We start from the raw sequence: 19135 nt of genomic DNA on the forward strand, positions 1-19135 counted from the left end.
AGCTGAATAATATTGGAAATAACTGTTTGAGGACACAATACAGTAAAATACTTTGTATATACTTTTGATTAATTTGAACAACAAAGAAATAAACTGTTGCAAGACGACATTTAAATAACTGTGGCAGAGTGAAACAGTAAGTTCGTATCTTTTTGAATGAAGTTCTGACTGGTCAGTTGTCAGAGCTTTTTCTCCACCTAGTGGTCATTTTGTAAAACTACACCCTGAGTATGTCAACCTCATGCTTAAACGGAGACTAAATTTCTGCTAAAACAGCGGTGAAAACCAGTAAAAATATAAACCTTTTATGCAACATAGTAGATATTTTCCAAGGAAGAATATCTATCTATCTATATGTATACAAGATATATATGTATATATCTTAATAGATGTGCAAATATGGTGGTGGATATGGCAACTGTGATTACATGAAGTGGTAGTATTACTTTTGGAAGGTATTGTATGTGTGCAAATCAATTGACTTGCAAATTTAACAAAAAATAAATGAATAAAAATCTGAGTTTTCAGTAAAGAGTAAACTTTAATCCCACCAAGCATCTTTGGAACCAGGTGAAGACGTCATGAGTCGAAGCGCTGGAGAAAAACCTAACTAAAGCTCCGGAGTATTTGTGTTGAAGCTGCGGGCAAAAAAAAAAAAAAAAAATGAGGCATCAGTCCAAATAATTTATCTAAACAATATTTTAATGATGTTAATCATCAGTCCATATAGGTTAAGAGTGTTAACATGATTATGAGAAACAGCCTCCAACAGTGTCACAAGTGAAGTACAGTCAGAGGGAGACAATTTTAAATATCCATAGAAAGACAACACACTCAAAATAGAATTACTTCATTGAACCGTTTTTTTGTTTGTTTGTTTGTTTTCTTTTTTTCACATTAGTTACAAGACTTTAACCGGTACTGTATTTACATAGTGCAAAAGAAGAAAGAAAAACACACACACATTAGCTTTCAATTACCACATCAAAACACTTTGATGGAAGTCATTACAAACACACACACACACCCACCCACACACACACTCAGCGTACCTTTAATTAAACCAGAAATACTTTCATTATTTCAAAGCATGAAGTATACAGACAACCCCCCAGCACAGGGCCTCACACATTGCATTTACGTCTCTTAATAGTCTGATTATTGATCAAATCCCATTATCAAAATGGATTCCAAGTGTTCACATGTTCAAAGTATTAAATGGCTTTAGAAAAAGGATGATTGCGGGGTTTTTTTTAATACAAATCTGAATTTTGGGTTTTCTTTTTATGCCTGTATTTATAGAAATGGGTCCATAAATTTGTGTTATACTGGAAACTTCTCATCTTTACTGGTGCTTGAAGTTGGGTGAATAAAAAAATAAAAGAAAATAAGAAAAACTGATTTTTAAATCCGGAAGAGCTCCATTGTGATTCATTTCAGTGAAACAAAAATGGATATCAGGGGAATTATCAATGCGTTTTGGTTAACAGTAAACTGGTAATTTCCGAAATTTTCTAAACGGTAAAGTGGGCATTTATTTACCCAAACACTTGTAAAATGCTTTTTTTTTTTTAATGGAAAAATAAATCTCAAGTGTTTATAATAGAAGAGTTGTGTGGACGACAACCTCTTTCCCGTTGGGGGAAAATAAACACTTAAGAAAACAAATAAGGATCACTTTTCTCTTTTTTTTTTCCTTTATGAAGCACAGGTCAGGGATTTTACATTTCCAATTCATTGGAAAACCTCTAATACTTTCACACAAGGCAAGATCAATATGACAAATCATTAAATGCTTTAGTAGAACCACCAAGACAAGATTATATTCACAAATCCTATTTTGCTTCTTAGAAGTAAAGTTATTCAAATAATCTAGTTACAGAATGAGACACTCATTGTTTAGACGTTAAAAACACTCTGAGGAGACTGATGGATGGGAAGCAGGAGCCATTTTGGTTCCAACACAAAAGCCCCCCCGACATTTTAGAAGCAGATGACAAAATCGACTAGGTAGCAAATGCAAATCTCTCTATCCCTTGGTAAGCAAAAAAAAAAGAAAGAATGAACAGGAGAGAAAAAGAAAAAAAAAAAAAGAATCGTATTTAATATACAGATAAAGCCAATAAAACAGCAAAGTGAATCGAACGCATGAGTCTGTAAAGCACACACTCGCAGACGAAATATATGTAGAGCTGTAAACCTCGTCGGAGCTCTGGATGAAGAAATATTCCCCAACTCCGCTCTCAACACTTGCTCCCAGAAAAAGTCTCCATAAAGAGTTCAGCTTCAGAGGTGAAGGGGAAAAAACCCAAACATCAAGTTTCCCTCCCCTCTGGATTCAAGTGTTGCAGGTTCTGGGTTGAAGAAGGGAGGGCATCCTTGTTGTAGTGTGAGGGGTAGTTTGGTCTGTGAGCTGGTCGGAGCTTCTGCGACGTGTGTGAATGTTGGTCAACGGGTTGATTCCTGAGATAATGCCTGGTGTCAGGGGTCACACGCGGGGGAGACGGAGGGATGAAGAGTGAGAGAGAGGACAGACGGGATGTGGAGAGGAAACACTGGAGTGGCATCAGACTGAGGCTTTCTTAGCTTCCACCTGTTCTTTTTCCTCCACCTTCGGCTCCGTGACGTCCGCAGAGTCCAGGTCGTCCTCGTCGCCGCTCTGCGCCCTCTCCTCTTCGTCCTCCTCCTCGTCCTCGTCCTCCTCCTCTGTACTTTCTTGGCTTTTCCCAAGCTGCAGGTTTTCCAGGGTCTTCGACACCCACGAATCGATGCGACTGCTCAGGGTGGGCACTTCGACAGAAATAGGTTCCGGAGTGTAGTCTTCCTCCTCCTCGTCCTCCTCCTCAGCCTCCTCCAACATCCCAGGGACCAGGGTGGAAGTGGTGGAGGTGATCGAGGAGGTCAGCGGCCCCCTGCAGCTCCCGTCCAACGATCCCGTCTCCGTGCTCTGAGAGGCCAGCTCCAGCCGGTCGTCGGCCCGGACCTCGTCTCTCTCGGCGGGACCCTGCGTCGGGGGGCCTGTCCTGGGCTGGGGGGCAGTGGAGCCTGGAGGGACGCTGCTGCTGCTGCTGGTGGTGGTGGTGGTGATGTTAGTGGTGATGGTGCTGGTGGCTGCTGATGTCTCACTGTTATTGCTCTGGGAGGCTGCGGAAGCCGCGGGGCGACACGGCTCCGTCTCCACAGGCTCCGGCGCATCTGATGATTCCATCATGCTCCTCCAGTTCGTCTCTGAAGGGGAAAAAATGAAACATTGTTTTTGTTACATTTTAAAAATTATTTATGTACCGTAGTTTTTAAACAGGAAAAGATAAAAACCAAAATAAATCAGGCCGTGCTCAGCGTAATTGCGGTTTTACAGCAAGTTTCTGTTCTCCTGCTCTCCAGATACCCAACATCACTCTATTATACACTACAGACACACACACACACACACACACACACGACAGGTTACAAAATAGAAGCAAAGCAGCATTTACACAATGGGCACCTAACGGTGATTACAAAAGAAGGTGTCTAGATGGACTTCATACATTGTGGAATATTATTCCATGCTTCAGTAAAAACACAGAAAAATTGTCCATGGCTGTCACAAAATATTTAGAATAAGACATCGAACGGCACAAACCTATTAGAAAAACTGCAAATGTGCTGAATGTCAATGTTACACTCAGGTTTTTAGGATGTTTCCCCATTTCTGGGAATAAGAGATGGGACTCCAATTATAAACGCTGCAATAACCTCACTGTAACAGCAGGTGGCAATAGCGTTGAAAAGCACACCAACCAATTCAAACCAAGATGATTTGAGAATGTTTTTCTCCATTTTTATTTAGTCTGTCCTGACCAAACAGAAATATATTCGTTCTGTCACCTTGTGAAGGAACACGTTTCTCTCCTCTATTGGATCAGTTTTGGCTCTTCTGTGTGGATTTGGAAAGTCAGAAGAATTTTCATCATTTTATCATTATTAGTCTGACAGGCTGCTTTGCCTGTTTTAGAAAGTTACATTTAAATCCTTTTAAAGATTTTTTTTAAGACTTCTATGAATGAAATGTAAGACCAACATGACACATTACCAGATCCATATGAAAATTTTAATTTAAAAAAAAAACATTTTATTATCATCAATTCTTCACGGGAATGACCAAAAATAAAACTTGACTAAATTAAATTTGAGACTTCGGACGAAAATCTAGTTGTTTTTAAGACCTTTAAAGTTCTTAAATTCAGATCTTTCACATTTTAACCTGTTTTCTTAAAGACGTTTTAAGACCCCACGGCAACCCTGCTCTGACAGAGACTCAGATTTTCTGCCAAACTCTAAATCGTGAACAGACCTCTAGCTAAAGAGAAGTCCGCTCTCATTCTTTTCTCTCTAGACAAGAGAAAAAGTTAGCATAAAATCCAAACAAAACCCGACAGCCAGACATGAAACATGAGCTCACCATACTCCTTCTCATTGACCTCTGAGATGGGCTCAGAGAAAATGGAGCAGAAAGAGATGGCGGAGGCAGCTGAGTGGTTGCGTGAGTGGCCCATGTGATGTGGGACCTTCTTGTCGTTTTTCAGAGCCTCCTCGGCCTGCTCCTGCTCCAGGGCAGACACCATGTCCTTGTAGGCCTTCCTCGCCTCTTCTGTCAGTGACACCAGACGATTGAAGAGACCCTGAGAGAAAGAAGAACAAGTACGGCAAAAAAGAGAATCATCACAAATAATCCTGCTTCCAGGGTCCCTGAAAAATATTGCAAGAAAAACTTTGAAGAATGAAGGATTTTGGAGCGATAGCGATTGCTCTACCTCGGCCCCAGAGTAGTTAAAAATTCCCACAACGCTAACAGGCACCAACTTGTTGACACAGCGTCCAAGAGCTTTCCTGCCCAAGGCAAACACAAACGGGATCTCTTGCTCTCTCGCCATGGCAATCACATTATACAACGCTTCATCCAAACCACCTGTAACACATAAAACAGTTGGAACCTCAAATCACCTCAATAACAGGGTGCAACAACACAGTAATTTGGCTTAGGAGCATTCGGTACCTATTACGCTGCTGGGTCTGGAATCCCTTTGCATGCGACCAATTATTCACGCACCTGGTATTAAAATTATTTCATGACTTTTCCAGTCTTGATTTTTGGACTAAGGTGGAATTTCTCTCTATAAACATCCACATCATTGCAGCTTAGCTAGCATGCAGTCTCATTAAAAGGATTTTCTTCTGTTAAAAACGTTAATGGATGAAAATGACCCTCAAATTATCGACTGAATTTATCCCTTTTGCTTGAGCGTCCCACACATCCCGACTCTCACCTTTAGCTTGGATCTTCTCGCAGTTGGGAGAAATGATGACGCACTTGATCTTGTGCAGCTTCATGTGCTTGGTGACCTCTCGGAGGCCCATCACCAGCCGACGTTTAGATTTGGCTTTGGTGGGGTCTTTCTGGTAGACCCGCTCCTGGAAGCGAACCAGCTCCTGCAGCAGCAGAGTCACGCTCTCATCGATCTCCTTACTCAGGACTTGGTTACAGTACCTACAATGAGGGGGGTCCGGGGGAGATGAGGGTGAAAGGTTATAGGTCGCCGTTACGTTAGTGGCAACTACTGATGCCTCAAATAGCACAGTAAAGGACGAAGCCGCCTAAAATTGTCTCAGTATTTTAGGCCAACATATAATTCAAGAGTCGATATTTGAACTTTTTAACAAAACAAATATTTTCCTCCAAACTGGTGCCTGGCTGCAGACCCCAGCGGTGCACAAGATCACATTGCATAAGTGAGCGAGGTTTAGCGCCATCTGATCAAGTGTCAAATCTAACGTGGCGGATAAAAGCTCCTGCGTCAAATGAGCAGAGTCATGAAAGGTTTCACTCTAAAGTTAGACAAATGTTCTGTCTGGTTTCCTTTTCAATGAATATCTGTTTATGGAAACATTTTGTGGCCTGCTAATCTGACTCTGCACCTGCGTTTGCTAATGAGTCGACTCAGCCAACCAAGTCCGCCTTATTTCATGCTGCTTCAATCAGACTTTACTGTGACAATAATGTCAACATCTATATGAATGCGTTTTAAATGAGACGCACTTGTAAACGGAGTTTCTAAATACCAGTGATCTGGAAGTCGCATGAAAACGCTAGTTTCCACCGAGACATTTTAAACAAAACGGTGTAACAGAGTTTTTCTTTGGAGATGCATTCATGACCGAAAAGAAGTTTAATGCCATTTTCGTCAATATTCAGTAAAGGTATCAAAATTAAATAAAGAAATAGGAGCTTTATAGTACATATTTATGTACACTTTAAATGGCTAATATATGCTAACACTTCATATTGATTTAACATCAACTTTTGTTAATTTATTTTTAATAATTAACAAAAGTTAATTTTGTTAAAGTTTTGTTTGTTAATTAGCAAGAGGTTTTTTTTTTTTTGTTTTTTTTTTACAATTAACAGAAGTTATTTGTGAAAAAAGTAGCTGTCATAGTGACTAATAAAGTGCTGAGAAACAATAGTTTTAGACTCAAGCAAATTAGCTGCTAAAATAGTTTAAGAAACATCCTTGTGTTTTCACTTTAGGCTATCAAGCCAAACTGTGGTCGACTTTTGCAGCTGGTAAAGAAAGCTCACACAACTGCGTATCTTTGCTGCAATTCATTTTCAGAATGAATGAATTGCCATTTTCAGAAAGAGGAAACTCCTTCAGCCTTATGGTAAAGCACCATAGATAAAAAATAAATAAATAAAAAAATTCAGAAATATTAATCAAAAGGTCAACATGGTGTGATGTGAGGATACAGCGTCCTGGCAGCTGGATCTCAGAGGAGGAGCTTTGGCCACAGAGGCCTTTTGGAGACTTTAAAAGAAAAAGAAACAGACAGCTAGAAAGCGGTGGGTTGGGACAAAGGGCCTTTAAGTGAGAGCATGGAGGAACAAAGCTGTGTTTGAGACGTCAGGCATCCAGTTTTACTAAGTGCTAGACATTTGTGCCACACTCTACAATTCTTCATTGTCCTTTCCCACCCATTAAAGCCACCCATTGCTTCTCACAGCCAAGGTGTTTTTGGAGTGGGACACGGATTTGCTGAATCAACAAATTCTGCCTGCCGCGTACTGAATATTTCCAGACATCCAAATACCAAAGACTGCTAATAACATGTTGGGGTCGGAGCGGGCACTCACTCTCTGAAACGCCGGCTGTGGATCTTGGTGATGGCGTTCGACGCCATCGGGCTGCCGATTCCGGAGCTGGCAGGAGAACCCTGCGACACCGGAGTGATGCTGTACGGGGAGTTCTGGCTGGCCGGGGACAGGGAGCCGTCGCTGGGGACGCTCAAGCCGTTTTCTGTCACACACACACCACCGGCAGAAAACGTTTCATTAAAAACATTTAGACTTAAAAAAAAACTCCTGCCAGCAGCCCTAGAAAAGACTTAAACATTCTTGAAACCTCCATCGAACTTTTCAAACCATTCTCAGAGAATTAGACGGGTTTATGGTAATAGTTGCATAATTACTTAAAATGTGTAACATGCAAGATATTTTAAAGAACCACTTGCAAATAACGATTATTTTAGTAATCTATTAAACTACCAATTATTCTGATGATTAACCAGATTTAAAGAAAGGCACATTCTTTTCTTTTCTAATCTAACCACTTGAGCCTTTTCAGACAATCTTAGAAATACGTTAAAATATGCAAATGAAGTAAATTCTTAATAAGTAAGAAAAAATATTTAATAACACATCATTCCTTTAGTAAATTTGAACCAGGTGCAGCTAAAACTGCCCCTTCATTAGTTTTGGCAAAAACCTATTTACAGACAAAGGTTTTTTTTTAATCTTAAATGCAAAATTGTATATTTTTTGTACAGTCTTAGCTTCATTGCTACTCTGACTATGTTGGGTTTTTTTTCCCAGTCTGTATCCTCTAGTGATTAATCGACTACTAAATTAGTTGATATTTCAATAATCGATAATCACAATAAATCTTTGCAGCCCTAATTCACAATATACGAATCAGATTTTTTGGGATTTCTCCAAATTATTATTCTTTCTACGATCCAGTATCAACGCAGTAAAGTCCGCAGCGTTTAGTCGAAGAGCAGGTTCCCACAGAAGGAGAATAATCTGTGTATTGATGAGCTCACCTTCCTGGGACGCCGGCTCACGCGACAAATCATCGGTAAACTGGAGGCACTCGTCTCCGTGCTCGTCAGGGCCTGCAGGGTCTTGCTCTGCACATGACTTCCCTTTCTTCCCCTCACGCTCTTTTAAGATAATCTAGAAAACGCAGAGGAGGGAAAGGAGAAGACGGTCAACGCATGATTCCACAAGAAACAAAAACAAAGAAAAACAAGTTTTGACTTCTTTAAGCAGCTGCAGATTATTAAGTTTAATTTGCTAACTTTTTTAAGGGCAGTAGGGCGTTTCACTTTGGGAATTTCTCTCTCCTTCCCCCTCTTTACTCGCGGTGCGGTGGAATCCAGAGCGTTGTGTGGGGCCGTGAGGGCTTGCTGGTGACCCCTCAACATGGACGGCACACTGGTGGAGCCCGAGCTGTGGAATGGAGTGGTCGTTCCAACTGGGAAGAGGAAGAGACAGGAAACACTCCACCAGTTATTCGAAAATAAGAACATCGTGTGGGGAAAAAAAATCCAAGAGTAAGCCGTTGACTTTCTGTCATGTTTTTATTGAAGTATTTCCTCTGCAAATACAACAAATACCTGTAAAGGATAGTGGCTTTGTGTTTGTGAGTTGTCTGGCCTTCATAGCCTGCTGTTGTTTTTCCAAAGCAGCCAACATGTCCCCCAAGTCGAGCTCAACCGAGGTTTTACTCTTCTTCCCCGCTGCTTTGGTGAACGCTTCCTGCAAGAGCACATGCTAAACCAATTAGAGGCCGCAGAGGAACAAAAATATTATTGCACGTGCGGCACTGGGGGCCATAATGTTTTGTCCATACCTGTAATTTCTTCTGCTCCATGCTGATTTCAGAATACTCCTGGGCGGTGGCCAGGGCAGCTGCCAGAGCCTTCTTCCTCTGACTCTTCGCCCTCTTGGGAACGGAGGTAGTGATGGGAATGGGTGTCTGCACAATGTTGATTGGAGAGTTTTCTGGCAGGTCATCCAGCTGCAACGCGTAACCATGATGATCTTAGTCAGAAACACTTTTTTTTGCCACTGAGCAGAGACGTTGGGCACACCAAGTCCAGAGATCTAACTCCGAGGACGACTCAAAAGCAGAAGGCTTCCTCCAACATGATAAAAAGACTCATCAGAGGCAGTTTTGGTCGATGAGATATTTGACTGGAAACCTACAGATATGTAGAAAGACATTTCTCTCACCAGATTTTTAGGCAGTTTAGGTTGTGTGTGCGTCTGAGCCAGAGCAGACTCAGGTTTGGCGCTGCGTTGGACAGATCCTCCAGCTGCAAGATTTGGAAACTCATCCTCATCCTAGAAAACACGCGGAGGTCGTATTAGTGTAGTTATTTTTGAAACACGAAGGCTGAAATGCCTTTGTCTTGCTAAAATCCACACAGAAACAAACCAATGCTTCATCTAACCTCAAAGTAAAGCGGCTCTGGAGTGAGATCCCCACCACTGACCACTGCTGACTGGACTATTTGCTCTGATTGGTTGGATGTTAAATGTCCAGAGTAACCATTATGGAAATCCTGGTGGGAAAACAGTAATTCAAGTAAATAAAAGGTTTACCCATCACTACTTGTGCGTCTACTCTTGTAAGAAGGGCATGATAGGAAAGGAAGTTAAGCCGATATGTAACTACAGTCATAACCTTCGTTGTTTAATTTAGATGCCGTGTAAAAACTTTACTTGTGGCAGGTTTCTCTGTTCAGGAATCTTCCTCTGAAGAAGATTGGAACTGTGGAACTGGCCATTTCGGTCCCTCCAGTACTTCGGCGTGGCCTGAGATGCTACATTTACCCAGGTACCTGCTGGCAAATAAAAGAAAATGTTAAAGTATATGGAAAAAAATACCAATTAGCAGTGAGGTATTATTCCTACATTATAAAAAAAAATAAAAATCTGAGGGACTAAACTTACCTGTCACCACACCAGTTTCCACTCCCTAGGAAAACAAAGACATAAAAGAATTTGATATGAGGAGCATTTAAAAGGTTAAAATAATTTCGGGTACAATTAAACAAATGTTTATAAGATGATCTGTGGGAATAAAAATATTAAGCTACCTGATCTCACGGTTATCAATAGCTATTTTCTAGAACGTTTTGTTAAACATTTTTAAAGCAAGATCTGCCAACGCGGACGTTCATGTTGTCTTCCTTTGGCGATGACGACGCAACGCGTCCTCATCACACACACTCACCTAGAACTACCTCTCTTATTTGCTTAATTTAATATTTCAATAATCCAGGAGAGTTGTTGTAGATGTTCTCACATGTGTGCCTCAGAACATAAGCAGTTTGAAGATTTCAATATTTTGAAGACTTTACTCCCTCCTTTGCCACAGGACGCTTTAAGCACACTGTGTTGAACTTTATTAATGTTAAAGCTAACAGACAATTTTGAGTTATAGGTAAATTTAAACTGGTATGATCGCAGTTACACAAACACAGCAACACACCAGGATGCACTGGTCCGGGTTAAGGATGGAGGTAAAAAAAAATATATATATATAAAAACCTAATCATTTCTGTGTAAACATGTAGATTTTTTTTAATCTTCGGCTAAGAACAGAAAACTCAAAATACCATCGGCGTAGCGCTGTTCTCTGGAGTTCGCTGCGTCACTCCAGTGGCCTGGTTGTGTTTGGGACTACAGTAGCCGCTGTCGCTGTCGATATCTGCCTCGCTGGCACCCGGCTCGTTGTAGCCTTCAGCCGGGTGCGAAGCCCGTCTTCGCTTTGTTCGGTTTTTCCACATCTGTGGACTGACCTGCTCAGAGGCACAACGCCCCGTCACTTCACCTGGGAAGTCTGAGGAGGGCAAAAAAAAAAAAAAAAAAAGATAAGCATGTATTTTTCATTAAGAGATAGACCCAACTAAACAAACACTAAGAATGACTAACATTTACAGGGTTTCTGCACTTTTTCCTGCGGAGTAAAATTCAAGCATTTTCAAGGTAGCTTTCTAACTTTTACACCACAACAGAGAGGTTCAATTCACTAATATAAGATATAATTTATTACTTTTATTAATAAAGTCTTGTGATAATATTCTATAATGTATGGACATAGTAAATAGAAGTCACTCACACACCCTGTACACCTGACTGGTCCAGGAACAAAACACAAATTTAGCAAATAAATAAATAAATAAATAAATAAATAAAAATCAGTAATATTACTTAATGTAATATAATATAAGCCAACCTTTATTTCAATTATACAGATCAACAAGTCATGGAGCTATTAGAAATAATAATTACTTATTACACTGAAATAATCCAAACAAATCATGTCAAAATTTAACCCTCCTGTTAAAATTAAATTTTAAGAAAGAAGTAACAAAAAAAATATTTGAAAATACTCTACGTTTTCTGGCATTTAGCAAATAGGAATAATTTTGGTAATTCTCTAAGCAAGAGAGAAAAAAAATGGTCGCGTCCTTTTATTGGGCGTCTGAAAATTTCCACTGTAAATAAAGTTTTCTAAATTTAGGCTTTTAATCAAATGTTAGATTGCACTTATCAAGCCCTTTCAAGGACGTTACACAGAAATCAAGCACTTTCCAAACCTTGAAAACACCCAATTGAATTTCAAGCGTTTTCAACGATTTCTAGTACAAACGCCGCATTCAGAAAACCCCGGCTAAGACAAGCTATTCACATCAGGTCACTCTCCCAGCAGAGACTTGATTGGTGACATCATGCGCTGCACGCATGTTCCCATCTCACACTGGAATCTCAGCATTCCAGTTCTTCTCGAGGTTAAGCCGAAGCATCGTCAACATCAACAATAACCGTAAGAGCAGTACCAGAAACCGCTCTTACTGTTATTGTGTCCTTGGCAGCTGACGGGAAAGGCGCTTTGTCGTGATGTAAAAAGCAGCAATCTTTTAATAACCCTGGAATGTGGTCATTGCACGCTTCGATCAGCAAGAGGACGGAAGACTAATCCTGGGCTCGCATGAGATTCTCATGAACAGCATGATAACCATCAACACGGGTAAATCAAGCTTTTATAAGCTGGTTATAAAGTACGGCTTTCTGCTCATGTAGCCAGCTTACAAATAAGTTAAGCTGGACAACTTTAGCTTTACATTAACTTTAATAAACGGTTTTGGGCAGTGCTCCTTTAGTTGCCACCCAGTGACTGCCTGTGTTTCCAAACAGCTGAATTTGTCATTTTTCTCACCAAGGGAAATGTGTATTCCCTCCTTCTGCCAGCTGACAGGCAGTGCACAGCAACAGTCTGCATTCTGGACTTTGTATGTACTGGACGACATAATTCGGGGTAGGATTTAGCAACTCCCTACTCCCTTTTGAACCAGATATGAATACTTTGTACATTTGATTATTTGCGTTTTCTCCTCATTTTATTTCTCTCTGATATTTTACATGTTTGAAATAAATACAGAGAAGTTGAGGTGGCGTGAGATCGCGGCGCTGGACTCGGTGTGTCCAACCAACATCTCTGCTGCATTAGTGATATTCAAACTAACATTTACAGCAAAGCCTCCAAAACATAAAAACAGTTGAATTCTAAAATAAGCGTAATTATTGTCGTATTGTTCTTACCGGTCTGTTGAGCTGCATCCACCAACATAACAGTCTTGGTCCGACCGTCGGGGGTTAATGTGCACACCTCCTTTTGCACGGCAACGTTTCTAGTTGGGGGCCGGCGACCTCTTGGAGCCTGGCAAACACCTAAATGTGGCTGCTGGAGGAAGTGAAAAATGCTTTAACCATCCGTTAAAGCTACAACAAAATGGCCTCAATGCAGCAACAGAATGAGTGAAAAAAACCTTGTTGAAGCTCCACACCTTAGTAAGAACATTCGATCGGGGAATGCCCCTCCCTCTCTGGCCGGCCATCCCATACGTAGCCCCCAGCGGCAGAGGCCTTTCACCGACATCCGCTGACACAGGACTGACCACCCCGGCTTGTACTGGACCGGCGTACGTCCCAGGGAAGGGCTGGTAGAAGCCCATCACAGGAGGGCACGGTGCAGGCATGATCTGGTAGTAAGCGTAGTCGTTGGAGACGGGAGGCTGTGGGGAAGACAAGATGGGGTAGGCCAGGTATGGACCTCCAGGGCTGGGGTTAGGCTGCGGCCAGCGAAGCTCCCCTCCATTGTACATAGGATGCTGCCTGTGAAGAAGCAGATAGCGAATGTCCCGTTTTGTGATTTCACCAAAGACGCAAAACTGAATGAACTCAAGTCCAGGCTGAACAAGTGTTCCTTTAGCCAGAGCGGTTAACATGCATGATGTTTTCATGTTTTCATGCACACAGTACAGGCAGATGCTGATAAAGATCAGCTTGACATTTCCACAGCCTCAGTCTACTATAGTGGGCATTTCCTTGCATTCAAATAGTGGGAAAGGAAACAAAGAAACGGATGCGTGCAGGATACAGACGATCAGTGTGGACAAAGGAAGCGTCGGTGGAAACATTACAGTTTATTTTGGCTCAAAATAAACACCAAAACTGGTGAGGAGTCCAGTTCTAATTAAGGCATTTTGGAGAACAGAGGAATCTGGCGGTTCTGAATAAGTAAGATGTTTAAAAAATATGACAAGAATTCTGTTGTGAAACATAACATGGGGGACACAATGTTCTGCTTTTATAGCAGCAAACCAAATTGTGAGAAAACATTGAATCCAATCGTCTTAGGTCAGCCATCTTAGGGCTTATAGAGTTTGGACATTAAATAATAAAAATGAAATATATGTTCTGGTGCTTTTTCACCCCCCATAGTGAAAGCAGCACGGTACCTGTTGGGTTGGTTTTCCTGGACGAAAGGGTAGCAGGTGATGAGGTAGCTGGGTATGGGTGCGGCCTCCACCCCTCCGCTGCCTCCTCCTATGCCGGCGCCCCCTCCTCCGCCGCCACCCGCCTCGCCGGAGAGACTCATGCTGACCAGTGATCCTTCAAAACCTTTCCTCTGTGGGATAAATGGTTCCACTTCAGGTGAAAGCTTCACATCCTGCACAGATGCAAACGAGCAACCATTACTGCCCCACGACGAGCGACGTCGAGCAATCACCAGCTGCCAAGATGCATCTGAGAAACAAACAGCGGCAAACAGCAGAGATCCGCCCGTCAAATTGCTGTCGGGATATCGACGGACGGCTTGAAGAGGAGGGCTCTTTTTCGTGGCAGAGAGGTCATGTCCTCCCGTCACATTCGCCAGTCATGGGCTACAGTAATAAACCTCGACAGCAAAAAAGTGAACACCTAATTTACAGTGCTGGGCAAAAGTCGCGAAGGCAGACCGCAAATATTTACACTTGGAGCCTCATTTAGGAGTAATTCTCTCAAAACTGGGTCAAGAATTAGATTCCCAAGCTTTCTGGCAGAATTTCAAAGTTCTCAGTCCTTTTTTTTTAATTATTATTATTATAGTTTAGTAACATACATATTTTGTACTTTTTAACAAAGATACAAATAATCATTATGTCTGCCAGCCAGTCTAAACTAAAAAAAACACCAATCCAGATATTACTAACCTTGGTGGCAAAAGAAATAAAAATGTGTTAAAAATGATTTCATCTTATTTGATAGTGGATCAAATAATCATAATATTAATTTATTATTTTATATCTGTCAACCCTGATCAGTGGTGAGGAAATTATCAATTCAGTTTATAAAAAAAAAAACCTTAAAAACAAACTGAAAATATTATGAAGAGTAAAGAAAGTCTTTAAAACACCTGAAGAGAAATTAAATGAATTTTAAGTCATTTAAATGAAATAAAATGAAGAAATAAACACTTTACTCTGTAATTAATATGTGTTTTAAGTCTGTCATTTAAATTTTTTTAGAGACAAGAAAATTGTTTTTTCCAAAGTCAGCTTACATAATGCTGCACGTCAGAGATAATCAGTCCACGCACCTTTAGGTTTATGACTTTAGTGTGTCGAGCTGATCACATCTGGAGGTATATTTACTCTTAGTGATGCTGTCGCTTTACAACCCTACTTGTCATTAAGCATAAAAAAGTCACATGATACAAAGGTCACAATTTCTTTTTTTCATTATGACATAATACTTGTTTTTTGTTTTTTTTCCCCATGACGCATCACTGACAAAAGTTCAAACCAAAACTAAAAAACTAAAACAAATGCCTAAAAACAAAACTGACAGAAGGAAATTCTGGCTTTAGTGAGAGCAAACATATTCTTAGAAAACTCTTAGCCAACCTAGATTAATCACATCTACTTTTTTTCACACAAAAAAAAGGTTATTATTTTATTAAGGGTGAATGAAATACTCTAAAATATGACATTGCGAGTGATAAATGCCAACTCTATAATCATTTTCTTTCTTCTCAGAAGCGTAAGACCCTGTTTTAGACTGACGTGCTAACTCCAACGTGACGTTAACGTTGCTGTAAAAAGTTAATGACCGGCCACAGCAAGAAAAATGATAAATACTTTGAATGCTCGTCTTAATTATAGTTGTTACTTAGAAAACTGGATCAGCTAATGACAACATTGGCAGGTCGAAGCTTTATAAGAACAAACGCTGGGAAAATGGGCCACAGATTTCTGATTGATGCATCGCCACATTAATTGTACACATGCATTCAACATGCTCCTAAAACTGAATTACCTCGTTAAGAGAAGTTGGTTTCCTTTATTTCTGCAATTATTTTTAAACTCTTGCAAAATAAATTGAAGAACAAAAAAAACAAAACAACAACATCTAATTACACCAACTAATCATTACCTTCGCCAGCGAGGCGAAAAGACCATCAATCCAGATTTTAGCAACCTTAGCAGAAAAATGAGCTGCTATTTTTTTCCTTTATCTTTTTAATTAATTTTTATTATTTTTTCCTTTTATCCTTGGAACATTTTTTCTCTGAGCACTTTAGTTAATGTCAAGCCTTTAATTAAAAGGCATTACAAAGTATTCACTTGATCCGAAATCAACCAAAGCAAGGGTTTTGACATCTGGAAGCATCATTTGTTATCTCCTCACACCCTTTGCTCTACATCGTGGCAGCACTTGTTGTCAAACTGTAATTTGCCATTTTGCAAAGAAAGAAGAGGTGACAGGGTTCAGCGTACAAAGATGTCCCCTCTCTCTGAAGCCGTGGTTGTGGTGGATGAATGGAGTGTCAGTGCAGCCACTGGATGTTGCACAGACAACTATTGTCTCCCACTGCTGGTGTTTGTGGGTGGTTTCTTCACTTTCCCTTAGGTGACTCTGAGGCCTCAACCCGTCCAGTGTAGATAGAAGTCTACCAGATCACTCAAGAGGCCCAAATTAGGTTTAAAAATGGAGGTTTCTTTTTTTGAGCGTCTCAAACCCAACCTAGCGGTAATGGTCATCAAATCTAAAGTGATGTGGCCACAGAGTTTAACAGTGTAGTAGCTCTGGACTTGTGCGATCTTATACTGTTGCTGATAGTGTGCCGTTATAGGATTAAGTGTGAGAGGATAAGACAGGCACTGCATCATGGGATTAGCTAATTATCCAAAAGGACGTAACATGGACTTCTCATGTTAATTCTGAAAAAATTTAAAGAACAAAAAAAAACAACAACACAGGGGGTAGGGTAGACAAGCATGACCAATTGAGAGATATGTGGAGAAAAACCAGAGGATTCATCTTTCCGTTCCAACCATGGGTGGATCAGTGCGTATGTGTTAGCTAGAGGGAGGGTCGATGAGAAAAGCTGCGATTGTCAAAAAGGACAATGAGGTCAGACCCAGATGTGCATCCGTTTGGGATGACAGAACCAAGCTAAAACGGCCGGGCTTCTCTGAGCTCACTGTTTGTTCAAACATTCAGAAACCATGGGAGAGTATCTGATTCTATACTGAAATTGAGCTATGTGGTTGCAACACAGTGTACTACAACTTTGTAGCCTTTTTTTTTTTTTTTACAAAAAGAGCTGACATCTACCATGGCATTGTTACAGCAGTTAGGTTTTTAGGGCAGGATTAAATATAAAATAAAGTAGATTACTTCCTTAAGTGCTTAAATCCCCTAGTGCCACAGCATCTATGAGTCCTGTTTACTTCTTGTTATCCAGGCTTCTTTCTGAGATCATTGTACCACAAGTTATCAGGGTTTGAAGATTAAAACTCTACATGTCATTACTGTTATTCGTGTTGTTTTAAGAAATCTAAGAATCCTTAATCCTAATGTCTGCAGACAACGTCGGAGGTACTAATGTGTTTACTGCTTAATTCATTCAAGATAGCCATTTATATAAGACGTGAAAGTTCATTTAGCACGACTCGTTTGACCAGCTGTGAGTCATGCAGCACTACCGTGTAATGCTTTTAGTGGCAGGTTAAATTTAAGCTTTGCCTTTTAAAACAGGAGGAAAAATCCGATCGCAACCAAAGTGAACTTTCTGCATAGCTGAGAGCTACAAAGGAATGACAGACATGCAGCAGAACCAGACATTCCTCTCCTGATGGTCCACGCACTGAAACGTCTCCGCCTCTCATGACAACAACACTCATGCATACACTCCTTTCTGATTGAAACCTTCCAGATCTGATCTGTCTACATCCAGTGAAACAAATAATAATAATAATAATAATAATAATAATAATAATAAAAATTATATATATGTGTGTGTGTGTGTAACGAGGTTACACCAAGAGGCAGCCGCGTCTTATGACAGCTGAGAGATATTAAGTTAGCTTCTGCTAGCCAACAATGCTAGCCTGCAACCACGGCGGAATAAAACGCAAAGGAATGCGGTTATAATTATCACTGGTAGTTATCACTGGTTATTTAGCCACAGTCAGTGGCTAAATAATAATACGGCGTAGTGGGTTCGTAAGACGCATTAATGCTGTTTTTAGGTTAGCTTATTTAGCTGTCGCCTGTCTCAAAAACACCAAAAACCTATCTCTCGGCTAGTATCGAATAAGATTCAAGAGGGCATTTGAACGCAACAAAAAGTGACGACGCAGTTGTTATTAACAACAACAGTGGTTGTTTTTTGGGCAACTGCAAAAAAGTCAAAATTTCGGCCTCGACAACCCAAACTAACGCTGCCCCGTTTCTTTCCACAGGCTAAAGCGTTAGCTGAACCCATCAAAAACAGAGCAAAATAAACCGTACCTTAATGTCACCAGCGTCCATGTCAGTCACCGACTCCGCCACAGATCGTCATTGATCACTATGTGGATACTGTCAGGACGGAGCCCATTGTAGTTTCTTCATTGTAAATAATATCAACCACTAAAGCCTAAGAGCGACTCGCTGTTCACACGAGCTCCACCGTTAACTGTTGCTGCTGCGTCAGCTGCGAGCTTGAAGCGCTGTCTGGCTACAAAGGGAAAACTGCTGTCGATGAGGAAATGGGAGGGGCTCAGCATCATTTCCCAGCCGGCGAGTCAAACAGAGAGCCGGAGTTTAAGCTTCAATTCAAGCTGTATTTAACAAGCAGGATTTTTTTAACCTACTAATATACATTGCAACCCGCTTACATTCAATGACAACAGTCACACTTTAAGGCAGATATAAACATATCACGGTTGTTTGGATGCCGTGCACTAACATTTTTCAAACTTAATACACTTGTCCTATGCAGTACATTTGTCAACAGTTAATGGCGTGTTTATCCACATTCGCGCAGACTGGTGTTGTATAACGTTACAAGCATCTTTCTGCGCCAGTAGACGGATACCACCTAACAGATAAACTCCCCCCTCGCCGTTTGTCACCGCTCCCACCCAAATCATTCGGCGGCTGACTGTGAAGGAATTAATCCAGTTATCTAAAACGGAAGCTGTCAAACTTCGGATGTATACAAATCAGAATTATATAAATAATCCAGTCCTCGCACCATTTACAGACATTAAGATGATTCAATTTGTATTCCATTTTCATGAGTACTAAATCACTCATGAAATTTTTAGGTACTTTCAAAGGCTTTAAGTCTACTTAATATATAATTTAGCTGTGTAGTAAAAGACCGCATGAAAAAAATAATGTTTTGTGATGTAAGAAAAAGCACAA

General features: G+C 40.6%; 1 protein-coding gene across 4 annotated transcripts; it reads right to left on the bottom strand.

Moving 5' to 3' along the window:
- Positions 1-681: 681 nt before the first annotated feature.
- secisbp2l (SECIS binding protein 2-like) lies at positions 682-18486 on the bottom strand. 4 transcript variants are annotated; one of them, XM_044134792.1, is made up of 18 exons: positions 18236-18486; positions 13915-14126; positions 12961-13288; positions 12716-12854; positions 10729-10952; positions 10061-10085; positions 9830-9951; positions 9559-9669; positions 9338-9448; positions 8955-9122; positions 8719-8860; positions 8401-8576; positions 8143-8275; positions 7175-7337; positions 5310-5530; positions 4797-4951; positions 4445-4664; positions 682-3228 (listed from the first exon to the last, which is right to left on the bottom strand). In XM_044134792.1, the coding sequence occupies exons 1-18, from the start codon at positions 18254-18256 to the stop codon at positions 2567-2569; spliced, it is 3333 nt and encodes a 1110-aa protein (XP_043990727.1). In that variant the 5' UTR covers positions 18257-18486; the 3' UTR covers positions 682-2566. The 4 variants fall into 4 exon arrangements, with proteins under 4 accessions (XP_043990727.1, XP_043990732.1, XP_043990740.1 ...); XM_044134797.1 differs by having other exon boundaries at positions 9830-9948; positions 12716-12857; XM_044134805.1 differs by having other exon boundaries at positions 12716-12857; positions 13915-14084; positions 18236-18485.
- Positions 18487-19135: the final 649 nt, after the last annotated feature.

The sequence above is a fragment of the Gambusia affinis genome, linkage group LG02 (genome assembly GCF_019740435.1).
Source record: "Gambusia affinis linkage group LG02, SWU_Gaff_1.0, whole genome shotgun sequence".
In the NCBI taxonomy this organism is placed as follows: domain Eukaryota; kingdom Metazoa; phylum Chordata; class Actinopteri; order Cyprinodontiformes; family Poeciliidae; genus Gambusia; species Gambusia affinis.